This window comes from Equus quagga, chromosome 2, assembly GCF_021613505.1.
Source record: "Equus quagga isolate Etosha38 chromosome 2, UCLA_HA_Equagga_1.0, whole genome shotgun sequence".
In the NCBI taxonomy this organism is placed as follows: domain Eukaryota; kingdom Metazoa; phylum Chordata; class Mammalia; order Perissodactyla; family Equidae; genus Equus; species Equus quagga.
In genome coordinates this window covers 125,646,957-125,663,875 of record NC_060268.1, presented here as the reverse complement: position 1 = coordinate 125,663,875, position 16,919 = coordinate 125,646,957, and the positions used below count along the sequence as shown (strand labels likewise).

General features: G+C 53.8%; 1 protein-coding gene across 6 annotated transcripts in view; it reads left to right on the top strand.

Moving 5' to 3' along the window:
• CDH23 (cadherin related 23) overlaps positions 1–16,919 on the top strand; it is a 398,494-nt gene that overhangs the window by 147,636 nt on the left and 233,939 nt on the right. For all 6 annotated transcript variants that reach the window (XM_046653203.1, XM_046653202.1, XM_046653200.1 and 3 more), the window contains 2 exons: positions 10,981–11,175; positions 14,714–14,842. In XM_046653203.1, coding sequence (XP_046509159.1) covers positions 10,981–11,175; positions 14,714–14,842 — 324 coding nt within the window. The remainder of the gene's footprint in view (positions 1–10,980; positions 11,176–14,713; positions 14,843–16,919) is intronic.

Below are 16,919 nucleotides of genomic sequence, written 5' to 3'. Positions count from 1 at the left end.
ATGTAAATATTATTCACATCTGGGCCACATAGTGTACTGTGATGGTATTTCCTGTTTTGTTTTCTCTAGAATTAATAATTACCTCTTTTTAGTTTGTTTGCTTAGTGTTCTGTGAACCTATCACTTATTTATCCCTGAATATCCTGACATAAGTGAATACCTCCTCCCAGTATATTAAAAGTATATTGATTTTTTAATTCAGTTTGTATTTTTCTTGGCAACACTCTCCCTGGAGCATCCATCCTCCTGCTCTGATCCAGACCGCAGCTTGCTCGCTGTTCTGGAGGCTGAATAGCTCAAAAGGTCTGACGGAGGGTGAGCCTGGGGAGAACGAGGGATCACCCTGAGGGTTTCTTTGTCTCTCTCCTATATTAGATCCCCTGTTACATGGATCTCATGTTTTCCTCTTTCTTGGTTTACACCCTCGTTTTGGTGGAGTACATCCTTCAGTAATTTCCTGAAAAAAGATTCATGGGAAAAAATTTTTCTACTTTGTTTGAAAAACGTGTTTATTCTACACTCATATTTGTTGATAATGTGGCTGGGTATAGAATTCCAGGATGAAAATAGTTTTCCTCATAATGTGAAGTCGTTTCTCCTTTGTGTTCTAGCGTGTAATGTCACTGTTAAGAATTTTGATGCCATTTTGATTACTGATCCTTTGCATGTAACCTTTTGTTTCCTTTCTGAAAATTTCTAGGATTATTTTTAAAGCACAGACAGCTCCTGACTTATGATGGCTCAATTTATGATTTTTAGACTTCACAATGGTGCAAAAGCAATACTCATTGAGTAGAAACCATGCTTTGAATTTTGAGTTTTGATCTTTTCCCAGACTAGCAATATGCTGTCCAATACTCTCTCATGATGCTGGGCAGCAGGCCGCAGCTCCCAGTCAGCCACACAATCACGAGGGTAAACGACCCATACACTTAAACCACTCTGTACCCACACGACCGTTCTCTTTTTCACTTTCAGTACAGTTTTCAATAAATTACATGAGATGTGCAACATTTTATTATAAAATGGGGTTCGTCTTAGAGATTTAGCCCAACTGTAGTCCAAGGTCAGTGTTCTGAACACGTTTGAGGTAGGCTAGGCTAAGCTATGATGTTTGGTAGGTAATAAATGCATTTTAAACTTACAATATTTTCAATTTTTGTCCTTTTTACCAGGATGTAACCCCACTGTAAGTCAAGGAAGATCTGTACTCAATGTTTTGGAACTTCATAGTTTTATGCCTCGGTGTGGGTCTCTCTTCTGCACGCAGAGTGGTCTCTTTCGATCTGGAGGCATGTCCTCCAGATCTGGGAGGTTTCCTTGCCTCACTTCTTGGGTCATCTCCTCCCCTTCACTTGCTCTGTTCTCTCTCTGGAATCCCTATTAGTTGGCTGTTGGATCTTCTGAACTGCTTCTCTAATTTTCTTACTTTTCTCCCCCATTTTCCATCTCTTTGAGTTTTGTTCTACTTTTGGAGAAATTTCTTTATCTTCCAACACTTCTATTGAGTTTTCATTTCCCTGAGCTCTTTCTTCCTCTTGGAACGTTCTTATTTCAAAGATGGAGTGTCTTGTCTCGTCTCTCTGAGGTTCAAGATACTTATTGTTGTTAATCCTTTTCACTCTTTTCTCCCCTCTATCTTTCAAATTAGAGGCTCCTCTCAAACGTTTCGTGACCCTAGTTGTCTGTGCGCATTAGGAGTGAGTTCACCTTTAGCTGCCTGCAAGCTCGCTGTGGGTGCTGGGGCAGGGGAGTGTGGGGTGCTCGTTAACCAGTGGGCTTCACTGTGGGTTGATTAGGTGAAGACCTGGCTGTTTCTTTGAGGGAACTCCAAGGTGTTAATAGTTGTGTTTTCTCTTGGGCCAGTTTTTTATCTTCCGCCTGGCTGTCAGTCTCCAGGAGGCTGACGGGCTAACGAGGCCGATCAGGATGGGAGTGGAGGGGAGCTGCAGATTCTCATTTAGCCTCCCTGTTTTCAGTGCCTGGTCCAGCTGCCAGCCTGAGCCCAGAGCCCAGCTAACTCCGCCCTCTGGAAAGTAAACCTCGTATCTTCTGCAAGAGTTGGGGAGGCACTGGGAGTCTAACCGCTCTTCTTAAAGATCTGCGGCTGCCTTCCTATTTCAGCATCTCCTGGTTCCTCCAATCCCAGAGCTTTTCTGGGTTCTGAGATGCCAGCCTCAGCCTCGCCTTCCCCTCTCTCCTAAGGTAGCTTCCAGTTCCATCCGTTTCCAGCTTCTGGGATTTTATTGCCATCTCTCATCTGCTGTTGTCTCCTCCCCTGTTCTTTTGCCCTTGTGGATTTATGCGTTTTTAATTCCCATCTTAGCATTTTGGTGAGGGGTTGGGACAAAACCAGAAATAAATGGATGTGTTCAATCTGCCATCTTTAGCTGGAAGTCCTGATTCTATTAAAACATTCATGGAAAGCCTTCTATATGTAAGTGACAGTGCTGGGACTGCAGAGGTGGCCAAGGTAAATGACAAAGACAAAAGGAAGGATTTGAGGGATGTGGAAGGAAGACTTGATAGGCCCTGGTGAAGAGTGGGAGGCAAGAGAGAGGTTGGCAGGTCCAAGGTCACGGTGACAGGTGAAGGCTCTGGCAGACGTGGGGAGTCAGGAGGGCGCTAGGGAAGCGCTTGATGAATGTCTTCCTGGGGTTCAGAATAGGCCGTACACAGCTGGAGGCTGAGGCAGAGGGACTTGCAGAGGGGAGAGCACTGAGCTGGCTCCAAGGAAGTGTGGAAGAGCTGAGGGGGCCAGCCCAGCCCAGGGAAATTGCTCGAGCCGTGTCAGAGAATGTGGGACTCAGGGCCCAGCCTTGTGGGGCTCCTTCTGTCCATAGAGCAGGCACCTCCCCCTGGCAGCCTGCCCTGGCGCTCAGAGCACGCCCAGCACATTTTAGAGTCCAGTGCGAATCATCTGAGAGAGAGCAGACACTGGTCGAGACAAGAGATGTTGTGAAATGGCCTCTTCCGGACTCCTGCAGAGAGGGGTGCTGGAGCACATCTGGCTACATGTGGGTTTGTGCACAAATGGGTATGCCCTCTCCATGACCATGACGGGCCACCCGAGATGTCCCTCCAGGCCCGGTGGGCACCTGGCCCTCCAAGTTCTCCTCCTTCCATTGTTTCTCTCCTTGGACCTCGCTCTCAGCTGGTGCCTGCACACTCCTTGCCTGTTTGAGAAAGAAATACAGCCCACATCTCCCATAGACCCCGTTTCTCCTCCCCCATAAACTGGCGTGCCACAAAACCTCAAAACTTCACATTTGGAAATGACACTCTCTCCAAGCCCCCCAGTGGGCCCCTGCCACAGAGTCACAGTGAAGAGATGCCTGCGTTGGCATTCAGCAGAAACCAAAGCACAGTGCCCCCTCTGCCGCAGGTACCCCCTTGTCAGAAAGGCCTGTACTTCTGGCTTTAATTCTTCTTGTCACCGTGGGCACCCATTTCTTGATCCCCAGGGAAACTGTGAAAATTTTGAGATACCCCCTTCCTGCTGAAACATCTTTTGGGCTGAAGCCTCCATCGACCCACTCTTCTCTCACGCAGACTGCCTGAAGCCCCCATCTTCGGCTCCCACGTCGCCACAGCCCTCCTGGACAGGGAGGTGATTAAATTGGCCACACTTGAGCAGGGGCCCTGTGCCCACTCTCCGCCCTCATCTCTGGGGTCCCTGAGGGTCTGGGGACACAGAGGTGACCTGAATTTGAATCCTGATTCTACCACAGATAAGCTGTGTGACTTTGGACAAGTTGCCTTATTTCTCTGAGCTTCCATTTCCCCCATCTGGGAAAAGGGGATAATGAGATAAGATGTGTGAAAATGATGACTACCAGGCCTGAGACTGGAGGGTTGAATACCCCCACCCCACCCCACCTCACCTCAGGGACCAGCGGCCCAGCCTCTGAGCAGCGCATGTGTGTTCCAGGAGGGTCTGTTCCCAGCCTGGATCCACGGAGGCGCCCGCACCTTGTCAGAACTCCATCTGTCAGGAATTTATTACTAATGCATTTTATAACAGGCTTTATAATAAGATATTAAAGACTGTGGCAGCATCTAGCAAGCATTTCATAAATATTAATAACGCCTTTAGAGATGGCACTGACGGTGGGAATGGTAGGGCTGGTTGCCCAGGTTTGGCCGAGGATACAGAATAAATCTAATGTGGGTGGTGGTACGCCGTGAAGATGTGAGGCTGTGGCGTGCTTTTTTTCTTGCTTCTATCTTCCTTTCTCTGCTGCTTTGAATGTTTACACTTCTCTTCCTCTGTTCACAACTTTCCCTCTCTAATGTCTCTTTTTCTCCTTTTCGCTTAGTTGCTTTCTCCCACCTTCCTTCCCTCTCTCTTCTCTCATGAACTCTCTGTTCTCATCCCATTTTCCCTGTGGCCCCCAGTCCTGCCTACTCACCATCCCATCCTGTTTTTCTTTGTCCTCATGTTGTCCTGTTCCCCACCCTCATGCCCCCTTTCCCCACTTCCCACTCTCTCCATCTCTGTTTTCTCCGCCCTCCCTCTCTGCCTCTCTCTCTGGCCCTCTTTCTCCCTCGCTGCATGTGCGCACCCCACCCGCTCCAGTGAGCACCCCGAGCCACCTCTGGAGAAACCCAGAGTGTAATGTAACTCACGCTGCATGTGAGAAGTGAGCTATTTATCATTATTATTAACGAACAAGATCCCTTGCACGGCAGAACTTTCCCAGAGTCTATTCCCTTGTCACCCCAGGAGTAGCAAAAAGATTTATTTGTCTCTGAATTGCACAGGGTGGCCCATTTACAGCAGGTCCATCAGAAGTGATGTGGAGCTTAAATGGGAACTGGAAGAGGCAGGGGCCTGCCCTGTCTGTGACCTGCATGCGGTGGACCCCTTGCTGAGAGTGCCAGGGGCTTGCAAGGACTGATGCCTAAACACGCACCTGGCCCCCAGGAGGCATGGGCCATGCACTTTGGGAGATTCCCCTTCAGTGGGCAGGACTGGGCAGCGGGTGCCATGGACGAAGGGGTGCTAGAAGCAGAGTTGGGGCAGAGAAGTGGGCCAAGAGGCCTGCCTCAGACGCAGGAGTACTCACACCCATGGGCCTTTCCTCCAAAGACCAGCTCCTCCTTTCCAGTGAGGAGGTGGACCCGGGGCCAGTCTCCACCATGACTGTCGGGCAGGAGTTGCCCTCGCATGCAGCAGCCCCACCTCCAGCTGCAGTGGTCCTCTGGCTGTGCCTCCAGGGCCCCGGCTCACCCTGGCCGTGGTTCTGCAGACCCCCGAGCCCCAAGCCCAGACACAGAGGGCACCTTCTCCCTGGTCTCCTTGTCTCTAGGTGGGCAGAGCCTGGCTCTGTGGACATCTCTCCTCCAGGCCGATGGTGTCAAGCCCACGATTGAGCTGTCCCCTGCCCTCCCCTGCTACCGCCACATGCATGCTGACCATTGCAGTGACCTGAGTGGATCTGCATGTTAAAAGGGGTGTCTGGGGACACTTAAAAAGAAGAGGGAAGGGCTGGCCAGGTGGTGTAGTGGTTAAGTTCATGGGTAGCCTCGGGTCCCTGGGTTCTAGGTTCCCATCCCAGATGCGGACCTACACAGCACTTGTCAAGCCATGTTGTGGTGGCATCCTACATACAAAATAGAAGATGGGCACAAATGTTGCCTCAAGGACAATCTTCCTCAACAAAAAAAAAGAGAAAAAAACAAGAGGGAGCTAGCATTCATTCATCTGGGCTGTTTTATTCTTCTCCCCATTACTACCTCCTGTGCCCTCAGCCTAGGAGGTGTGGCCAGCAGCTCTGCTTTCTGCACAGTGTGGTGGGGGGGAAGGGGGGCAGGCAGTAGCCTTGGGTGTTGAAGGGGTAGATCCCAGCAGGGAGGGTCAGAGAGAGCCTGGGCGGAGCTGCCACAATGAGGAGGCCTTGCTCATGGCTGGAGGTGTTCTGGAGGTGCAGGGGGAGCAAGGAGCTGAGACCCCTGGAGGCCAGTGTGAGCAGGGGGTGCCCACAGGAAGGACAGCTCAGATCGTGTCTCAGCACCACGGTCGGGGACAGGAAACGAAGTCTAGACGTGGCCTGTGCCGACCAGGGCCGGGGGACCCTCAGAGCCCCTGTCTCGTTTTTCTCCCTCACCTGCGCCCTTCTACTCACCACAGGTGGGCTTCCCCTGGTTGCCCGTGGCCTCTCTGCCATCCTGTAACTGTGGCTTCTGTGTGGCTTTCAGGCTGCCATGGTGCCCACTCCAGCCCTAGCCCGACAGTGAGAATCTTCTTTCTCAGGTCCCCACAGAAGAGGATTTAACTTCCAAAGCCCTACCTGATTGGCCTGCTTGAGTCAGTTAGTTACCCCAGGGCCAATCAGATGTGGCCTGGGTCTGAAGTGCATGGTGCAAATGTGGCCGCCCAGGTCCATCCCCTGGAGCAGAGCTGTGAAGAAGGGTGGCGGGAGGCAGTGTTGGCATCTCCAGGTGGGGTGAGAAAAGCACTATATATTAATCAAGCACCTGATTTCCAGTCACAGCTCTGCCGTTAACCAGTTGTGAGACCTAGAGCGAGGTACATCCCTCGCTTTTCCCATCTGTAAAGTGGGGAGGCCTGACTGGATAACCCCTGTCTACACTCAAGCCATCCCCAGTGGTGCTTGGTCAGGCTGGCCTCCATGTTCAGGAGCTTCCTTGGCCTCCAGGTACCTCAGACCCTACCCCTCCTCTCACAGCTTCCCTAACCCACTTTGGAGGGTCTCCAGAGGTTGTCCCCCCAGCCCATGTGCAGCAGCCACGAACCAATCAACTGAGATGTTCTCTTTCTGAACTTTAAAGTTTCCATTTGTCTAAGTTCGTGATGAAGAGATTAATTGGCTGTTTACACTCTTTCTGATACCCCCGTTTAGATAGGGCTCATCTCACCCTGCCTGTGATGGTATCTTCTTACCGTAATAATCATTGCAATGACCGTTTGTTGAGTATTGCTCAATATTGCCGTGTGCTGGCTCAGCCAGAAGCTTTTTATTTTTTTCACACTCATCTCTGTAATTCTTTCTCACAACCCTAGGAGGTAGGTACTGCTAACAGCTCCATTTTTACATTTTCCTTTACATGAGGAAAGTGAGCCCAAAAGAGTAAGTTTAACAGCATACCTCTGAGGTCTCCCGCTGTGCGTGGAAGGGCCAGGACTCGAACTTCGGGGTTCTGACTTGGAGTCCACACTCTGAGCCACCAGGTTTCCCTGCCTGCAGTGTACTTGGAAACTCAGATGCGCCTGTGCCAGAGAGAAGCGCTGCGTGGCTGAGGGCGCAGACCTGGGCCGCCTCCGTGCGTCTCCGTGCCGCGGAAGCTAGGTGCTCGGAGAAGAGACCGTCCCGTTCCCCTGCGAGAGCGTGGCGCCCAGGGCCTGACATGCAGGAAGTCAGCATTCTTTTCTCTCCACTGGCTTGTTCCTCCTAAGTACATGAATGGCTCTTTGCCAGGCCCATTTAAAACCTTTTGTAAGTTATGCAGATATTAAATAGGTTTTCACTGCAGGGCATGAAAAGTAATCCAAGAAGGTCAGACACAAGACCATGCCTTCTTTCCCCTTTTCCGCTGTCTTCCTGGATAGTGCCCTTAAATCCTCTAATCAGAGGCTCAGAGAGCCTCGGCTCCGGATGCCACGGTGTGGGTGGGTGAAATGTCCTCTCCTCCCTGAGGCAGGTGGCTGGAGAGCTGACATTCTCGCGGGAGCTGTCCCTCTGCTCCGGGCACTGGCGTCGTGGGGGTTATGTTGAGCTGGCTAGCCAGGTGCTCTGAAGGGCTGTCTCGCTGCCTCACGGCACGCTGGCTGCTCTGAAATGGAAACATGTCCACCGCTTCTTGTGGTGGGACCCACAGGCCCCGATGGAGTGTTTGTTCTGAAGCACGGGCCTGACTCTGGCACAAATATGTGATGTGTGTGTTGGATCTAGAGAGAGAAGGGGCAAAAGAGAGACCTGGAGGCTAGCCGAGAGCCTCATAAGATCTCAAGACCAATGCCACATGGTGACGTGTTGGCACTGGGAGTTCAGTCTCCATGGCTTTGCATGTGGTGGCTCGGGCTGTGGATTTGCAGAGTGCCTGTATCCATCAGGGTCCCCCAGGAAACAGACCATCTCGAGTATCGTCTCAAGTACTTCTTTCAGTGAAAAAGCATTTAAGAGAATAGACAACTTACGGAGGGTGGACTGAGCTGAGGGGCGTTAAGGGGTGCTAGGCACCAGAGACCAGCCGCAGTGGGAAGCTCTTACTGCCCCTAGGGGAAGGGAGAAGGGGAGGGGACAGTGCTACCGGAGCCCACTGAAAGCTGGGGCAAAGGAGGAAGGGCTGGTGGGCTGGAGCTGGAAGGTGTAGGGAACCAATACCCGAAATTCTTCCTCCTTCTGAGGTCACCCTGGGGCAAGGAGGTGGAGCTGAGAAGGTCGAGACAGAGCAGGGTACTCAGTGGATCTGGGAGGTGCAGACAGGGCACGCCCAGCACAGTATCATTAACATTCGTAGTGCTTCTTGACACCTCCCTCCCTACCCTTGAAGGTGTTCTTGTCTGCACTTCTCTAGAAGGCATTCAGACAATAAAATCATAACTGCCATCTTCTAGGCACTCATTATGTGCTAGGAAGTTTACACTCATGAGCTCATGTCCTCGTCACACTAAGCCTATGATATATTATTAACTTCAGTTTACAGAGGGGGGATTAAAGATCAGAGAGGTTAAGTAACTAGCCCAAAGGCACACAGGGAGCCTGGGGTTCCAACAGAGGTCTGTCCATCCCTAAAATCCTGGCACTTGTCCACTCAGCCCTCTTTGCACACTTGATTCTCTTTTGGAGGGAAAGAGAGCATCTGTTTTCCAAGCCACCAAGCTGGGTAGAGCAGACCTTGCAAAGGAAAAGCAGGTTCAGAAGTCCAGAGGTGTGAGGGAGTCTGCTGGGTGCCAAATAGGTCTACCTGCCAGGAAATATTAAACTGATAAGAACAGATACTACCCCTGAGCTTCGCCAAAAGACCAAGAAGTGACACCTGCCAGGACATAAATGTGAAGGAGGTGGCAGGGCCAGACCCTGAGGGCCTGCGTTCTCTGCTCAGGGGCACTGGGGAGTCATGGATGGTGTGGAGGAGAGGGTCCTCCCCCGTCTGCTTCCTGTCTTTAGTGCTGCTTGGAGAAGGACAGCTGATGAGCCTGTCCGTTCCGCCTGACACTTGCCTGGTGATGCGGGAGAATCAGCACGCTCAGAAACAAAGGCCACCCCGTGGTGGTGTTCTCTGGAGGCTCTTTCCAGCCTGACTGGGGCCTCAGAAAGAACACCCTTGCCTCAGGCAGATAGTCCCAGGGAGGGGCTGCCAGCATGCTCAGGGCTAGTCCCCAAAGGAAGAATCTGCTGAAGGCAGTGACGCAGGGCCTAGGTCATGGCCAGTGGCACAGAGGGGGCAGTTATGTGGATGCCAACCTTGAAAGGAACCCTGCAGGTGTCAGAAGGGACCCAGTCATTGTCCCCATGTAAAGAGAACACAGAGGACCAGGAATATTGTCTCTGCTTTCAGGGAGCTTACAGGCCAGTCCCACACTCATAGCTAGGAGCTACCACCCGTGGTGGCAGTTGACCTCGGCATCATACCGAAAAGTTAGGGAAAGAACTGCCATCAGTGTTTAGTATAGAGCTTAAGATCATGGGCTTAGAATTAGCTAGACCTGAGTTCAAGGCCTTGTTCTACCACTAGCTAGCTGTATGACTTTGGGCAAGTTACTTAATCTCTCTGAGCCTCAGCTTCCTTTTCGAAAATAGGATTATAGCTCCCACCCAGAAAGCTACTTGTTACCTGCCGAGCTGGCAGATGAAGCCCGTAGCACAGGAGCTGGCACAGCAGTTGGTCCGTCAGTGGGAGCAGGGGTTGTTTTTACCTTTCTGTCTCTGTGAAGAGCCTCATTAGGTTGCCTGTCCTCAGGTGTGTCCAGAACTCTCTAAATTATGAATAATTCACTCAACCAACATTGAGCGGGCGTGGCTTGCCTGCCAGGCATTGTGGTAGGTGCTGCAGTGAAGAGAGCTGCCAGGTGGGCAGAGGATGCGGACCCTGAGAAGGTGATGTGCTAAGTGCTGTCCCAGAGGTTCGCTCACGTCTTCATCAAGGATGTTTACTGAACACCAGCCGTGTGCCAGGCACCGTGCTGAGCAAGGTGGCAGATAGAGCCCCGTGGCTTCCGTGGAGCACGTATGCTGTGAGAGAAGATAGGTGCTGACCACGGAATTGTAGAATAAATGTGGATGATGAAGAATCCCAGGATGCTGTGGGACCCTGAATATTAACAGCTGCGGGGGGTGGGGGGGGAGGGGGGGGGCTGACCTGTCTTAGGGGTCTGGAAGGCTTCCACGAGACCTTAAGTCAGAAAAGGGCAAGGATCTATACACATTGTACAGCGGCGGGAATCAGGGAAGGCTCCCAGGAGGCAGCAACATTTGAGCAGGCCTTGAGGGCCCCTCTGGTGGCAGGTTGCAAGGGCCCAGGGACGGCATGTGAATGCCCCACCCCAGGGCAAACCAGGTGACCTCTGTGGTGCCAGGCAAAGGTCCCCCACCACATTCCTGGAGCACACGCCTCCCAGACCCTTGCCCTTGAAACCTCCCATACACAGACTCCTGGGTGTGCGCCAGAGCAGCCTGGGCCTGGGGCTTGGGCAGCCCAGGGGCTCTCGACAGAGAAAGCAAAACCGCCAAGAAACAGGGGTTTGAGGACCGAAAGGCCCTCATCCAGAACTCCAGGATGAGCAGATCATCTTTGCAACTGGTGCTGTTATGGCCACCAGGAGGCCATCAAAAAAAGAAGAAAAAATAGATGCTGCATTTCAAATTCCTGTGAACCCTCTTAGAATAAAAATGACGGAGCCGCGGGTCTGGTTGGCTGGAGGGACATAGTTAATGGGCTTTGGGGGAATAGTCACTGGTGGAGGCAGCTGCTCCGAGCTCCACTCACCCTTTTATTTGCTTCGCTTCACCCTAGAACACCCCGGTGGGGACGCCCATCTTCATCGTGAACGCCACGGACCCCGACCTGGGCGCGGGCGGCAGCGTCCTCTACTCCTTCCAGCCCCCCTCCCTGTTCTTTGCCATCGACAGTGCCCGCGGCATTGTCACGGTGATCCGCGAACTGGACTACGAGACCACGCAGGCCTACCAGCTCACTGTCAACGCCACGGTGAGTCGCCGCCCGGGGGCCCCAGGCAACCGCGTGTCTGCCTCCTCCCACCCTCGAAGAGAGCAGCGGACCTCAACCCGGTTCCCTTCCACTCAGGCGCTATCATAGTGATGCTGGCAATAGGAATAATAATAATGACAGCTGATGTTACTGAGGGTTCCTGCTGTGTCCCTGGCACTGTGCTGAGCACCTGAATGGATTGTCATGAGTCCTTTGTCATAGGATTATTAAGATACCCATTTGACGGATAAGGAAACTGAAGCAGCAGTTTAGTGACTTGCTAACGGTCACGCAGCAGCTGGACTCCAGCGCCTGCACTGGCAGCCCCAACAGGATGTTCACAGTGTGGGAGAACCAACTGTGTCCTTGACACCACCCAATGTGCAGAGGCCAGAGGGTCCGGCATCCTGGCCACTGCTCTAGATGAGGATGCTAGATGAGGGAGCACCCATCTGTGCCAGGCACCGTGCTGGGCCCTGGGAATTCCAGGATGAGATAGCCAGGAGATGGAGGCGGGAGAGGAATAATTATCCCATTTTGTGGCTGACACTGTTGAGACTCACAGGCCAGTCAGTAGTGGGGAGAAGGAACCTAAACCCGGGTTGCCTGACACCAGTCCAGACCCCCAAGGGCAGGAGTCTCTGAGTGTCCAGGATGTCATAACTGCTTGGCCTTTGTCGCCAGCTGTTTGTGGGGCCTGAGGAACAGGCAGACCACACCCTAAGTAGGGTCCTGCCCCTGTACTCCCCTCTTCCCTGCTTCTGGCCACTGCCTCCTGGCACAGCTGGAGCGTCCAGCTTGCAGCAGGGTGAGAGCTGGCCTGTTGTCCCTTAGATTTCTGTTTACAAAGCTCATGCTAAGAGCAAAACAAATTACAGGGGCCTCTCTTGACCCTCCAGGACCCATTTGCCTGACACACAGCATCCACAGCATCCCTGGTCCCATGTCACTGCAGCAGGGGCTGTCAGTAGCACTGGGGCCTCCACCTGGCAGGTCACAGAGCCCAGATCCCAGATCCCAGGGAAAGACTGGGGCTGGGTCAAGGATCTGGTTTGAAAGATGCGGCTCCCCCAGGCTTAGGCAAATTGTAGAGAGACCCCAAGAACCAGGAAATGCAAACCTTTTCTTTGTACTGGTCCAGTAGCCCCTGGGGAGGCCAATGCAGACGACATCCACATTCTTTCCTTCTCCCCTGGCTAAATGTTAGTTGCCTGGAAGGATATGTGTGCTGCTATTTGTAAATCTGTCTTCTGGGACGAAGGGCCTTGCACTGGCACCCAGGGTGGTGCATTCCCACCACTCTCCATCTGCACACACTGGGCCCAGAATGCACAGGTGCTTGCTCTCTTTCTTGCTATGAACCTGTCCCTGTGGGTTATTTCCATCTACCATAAAAATGGCTTTGGGCAGGTAGGGAAGAGCACAGAGCTGGGCATGGGCAGGAATCTGGGTGGCCAGACCTGTCAACAGGCCTGGGCTCAAGCTGGGGTGGTGAGTACAGTTAAATTGCTGTTAATCTTCCAGCGATCAGGCCGAAGCAGTGGAACAGGAGGGGCCGAGAGTGCCCTCCTGTACTGATGGCTCCCCTACCTGACGCACAAGTCCCTCTCAGGACTGGCCCTGTGCCCTTAGCTGCTGGGCATTTCCCCAAGGAGATTGTCCTGTGTGGCACTTCAGGGAGCAGAGTGGGGTCCTACCCACCACTGGGTGGAGACTGGGGTGGGGGGTAATGTGAGGACTCCCCTGGGAACAAGCTACTGAGAGCTGAGGCCCCAGGGTGACAGCTGGAGGCCTGGCAAGGTGCCTGCCCTGCCAGATGTGGCCACTGCCATCCCCCTCCCCGGCCATGGAGTGTGGAGTGGGCTGGAGGGGGCACCTGCAGCAGGAGCAGGACTGCAGCCACAGGTGTGTGGTGGGGAGGGCAGTGCCAGGCTGAAGAAAGCCTGCTGCCCACAAAAGCCTGGTAATGGCAATGAGGACCGCTGGCATCCTCTGCCCAAGAGACTTGGGGACTTCCTGTCAGGCCTCCCACTCCGGCCCTGTCTGCCAGGCGCTCGTTCAGGCTCCGGGCTGAGAGCTCTCACAGTGGGCGGTCCCCACACCTGGGCTGTGGGCCCCTTGGTCGTGGAGCCTGGGAGGCTGTCTCCCCTCTGGTCCCTCTGCCCAGCTCCAGACTCCTCACTCCCTTGCTGCACCCACGCCCCATCCCAGAAGGCCCTCGCCCTCTCGTTGGCTGCCCCTGAGGACTCAGGACAGCCAGCCCTTCCTTCTCCTTGAAGGCTCTGCGGTTCTCTGACTGGAGGGCAGGAGCAAGCACTAGGCTTGTAACATGGGGACAGCCTTGCCTCATTCGGGCAACCCCAGACACACCGAGGGAGGTCTAACCTGAGCACAGTCGCGGCTCAAATGCCAGACCAGAGGATTTATAAGCCGCGGGGTCCGTAGAGGTCATTACATTGAGCCCCTTCGTCTCACAGAGAAGGAAATTGAGACTCCAAGAGGGAAGAGAAGTTATTTGAAATGACCCAGCAAGTCAAGACTGAGCTGATGTCAGGGCCCCAAATCAACACAGTTAGGGCAGGTTTTTATGTCAAAAGGATCTAAGTTTGAGTCCTGACTACATGCTTACCAGCTATGTGCCTCTGGGCAAGTTACTTAACCTCTCTGAGTCTCTGTTAACTCATCTGAATACTGGGCACACACACCTACAAGAGCAAATGGAGGGTCTGGCACGTGCCTGGGATATAATCGGCACACAGCATGTAGTTTCTACTCTTGTTGGCTGTTGTCATTCAATAGCATGGCTACTCAAACAGTTTATCACAGCGGGCTGTGTATTCTAGGGTAACAGGAGATGGGCTTCGGTTCCTTTCTGGGTGAGCTTTCCTTGGACTAAATTTCCAGCTAACTGGGAGGGTTTAAACGTTGCCTGCCTGGCCACAGCAGGGTGGCCTGCATGACCTCTCAGGATTCCTTCCTGGAGTCCCCCAAATGTCACAGGCCCTGGAGCGCCCCCTGCTGGTTCTCTGGACCAGTAGACCCAGCGTGCGAGCAGGGATGCCAGTCCCAGAGGGGCCTTTCTTCTGAGGAACTCCCATCCTAGGCATGCCCTTGCTGCCCCGGGCTGAGAAGGGGCCGGAGGCGGGCGTGGAGAGGGGAGGTGGCCCCTGGCTGAGTCCAGAGACGTTGTGAAGGACGGCTCCATCCCTCTACCCCAAGCCTGTCCTCCCACCCACCAGGGCGGTCCCTGGCGGTCAGCCTTGGCTGGGCTGGGGGCTGGACATCCAGCTCTACCGCAGCCCTGCTTTGTGACATTGGATAAACCACCTTCTGCTGGGCCTTGGGGGCCCTGTTTGCATTTCCCTGCACAGGTCAGAAGTCACTGTGGGTTCTTAGAGTGGGTGAGCGCACTAACGCCTTTCCTTGCGGGGGTGCGTAGCACAAATGTACGTGTGCGCACGTTTGTGCACATGGGTGTCATGTGTGTGCATGTCCACAGTATCGCTTAACCCTAAGACTCTATTCTTTGTCCTCTAAGGATCAAGACAAGACCAGGCCTCTGTCCACCTTGGCCAACTTGGCCATCATCATCACAGACATCCAGGACATGGACCCCATCTTCATCAACCTGCCTTACAGCACCAACATCTATGAGCACTCTCCTCCGGTAGGCCCCAGGGCCCTGTGGGACTTCCCTCCGAGCCGCTGGCGGGGGGGCCCTGTCTGGTGGGACAGGCTCCTCCATGGCGTTTCCTACTCCCCAAACCCCTCTGCATGGCAGGGGTGGGTGCCCCAGCACAGTGAAAATCCAGCCCCTCCTCACACCACACGCCATCTCCTCGCCTTCTCACTCCATCCCCAGGGGGCTCCAAGCGGCAAAGAACACACTTGCTGGTGCGAGTGCAGGGGAGCAGGTCAGAAGGATTTGTGTGGGGTACGGGGATGCCCGTGGAAAATCCACCCTGGGCTGGAGAGCAGATTCAGACTCAGTCGGGCTCCCAACACATCCGTGTGGCTCAGCCGTGTCCCCCGGGGTTAGTCGGTCAGTCTGCCTCTTAGTCGCCGGTGCTGCCTGGATGGCAGCAGCTCGCTCTCTGCTCCGCAGGCCCTCTCCGCCTGGCTTCTTCTCTGAGTGCTTACGGCTCTGGCTGCCCCTCTGAACTGCTCGGTTTTGAGTTTCCCAAGTCCAGGTTTTCAAGAGAGGCACCTGATTGGCCGTGCTCAAGATTTTGTGCCATGTCACCAGGTCATAGATCCCCAGCCAGCCTCTGGGTTGGCGGCCCTTGGCCATGTGTCCACCCTGGTCCAATCAGCTCTGGCTGGGGGTCTTAGAGAACAAGGCAAGGCTAGAGGTGGACAGCTTTGCTCACTGGGGGCCAGGCAGGCAATAACAGGCCTCCCTTGCCTGGTTGCCATCCGTGCTTTTGTGCAAACTAGAATAAAACACTCACTCTGGGGGCTGGTCCAGTGATGTAGTGGTTAAGCTCACACGCTGTGCTTTGATGGCCCAGGGTCGTGTGTTCAGATCCTGGATGCAGACCTGCATCACTCATCAAGCCACGCTGTGGTGACATCCCATATACAAAATAGAGGAAAGATTGGCACAGATGTGAGCTCAGGGCCAATCTTCCTCACCAAAAAAACCCCAAAAAACAAAAGACCCCAGTCACTCTGGGCTGATAAATTAGAATAAGGCAGCTCCTCTTAGCAGATGCAACCCCTGGACATGCAGTTCGGGGAATAGCTCTTGTTGAAAGAAAAATGGGCCCTTCCTGTTGAGAGAACTCAGTGTGCTCAGCTTTGAGAGCAAAGTGGGGCCCCCCTCTGAACACGTGAATATTCAGGGCTCTGCCTGTCATCTGCACAGGCTCCCAAAACTGGACATAAGTGAGAGGCAGGCTTCCCTTGACCAGGTGCAGACCAAGCCCCCAGACCGCCACAGGCCAGGGAAGCCTCACCTCCAGTTCAGAGACTGTGGTCCGCCCTGACCACTGGCATTCTCGAAGCACTGGGCTCAGCCTCCAGGTATGTGGGGTAGCCACTTCTTTCCTGGGGTCAGGTATGGACAGGAGGATCTGACAAGCAAGATGCTGTTTGACCTCCTATAGCAGGTGTCTGAAGCTGCTGCGAGGTTAGAGGGGGATATCTCAGTGCCCCCACCCTAGCTTCCCCTTCTTGGTGGTCAGTGGACAGCAGGCGCTCTGGCATTTGAGACTGAAGCTTGTCTCCCTCCAAGATCTCTTTGCTGAGCCCACATCTTCTCAGCCCAGGGAGGCCTTCCCTGACCTTTCAGACCAGGCGGTCCCTTCCGTCTGCCCCCAGCTCCTGGAGGTCCCCTTCGTAGCACTCAGTGCTCTTAGACAGCTTGCTCAGCCTCTGCTTCCTGCTGGACTGGAAGTGTCGTTCAGCAGGCATGGGGTCTGCTGTGGGCACAGCCCATCATGGGTGCCCAGGATGTGTTTATGGAATGAGCGAATGAGGGAACAAATGCCCTGGTCAGACCAGCACTCTCGCAGTCCTGCCGTCCTCATCACCCCTTGTGCCTGCTCCCGTCACCGATCTGAAGTCCCCCCCGTCTCCTGGTTCCCAGCTCACTGACCGCCTCTCTTAGAGTTTTTTCCAGGCTTCATGCTCACTGGCCCACAGACATAGCCATTCCTCTCCCCTCAACGCTGGTAGAATTGACTCTCCCTGTGTTGCATAATTTACCACTGAATTACTGCCGCCCCTGCAATGCTCCCCAG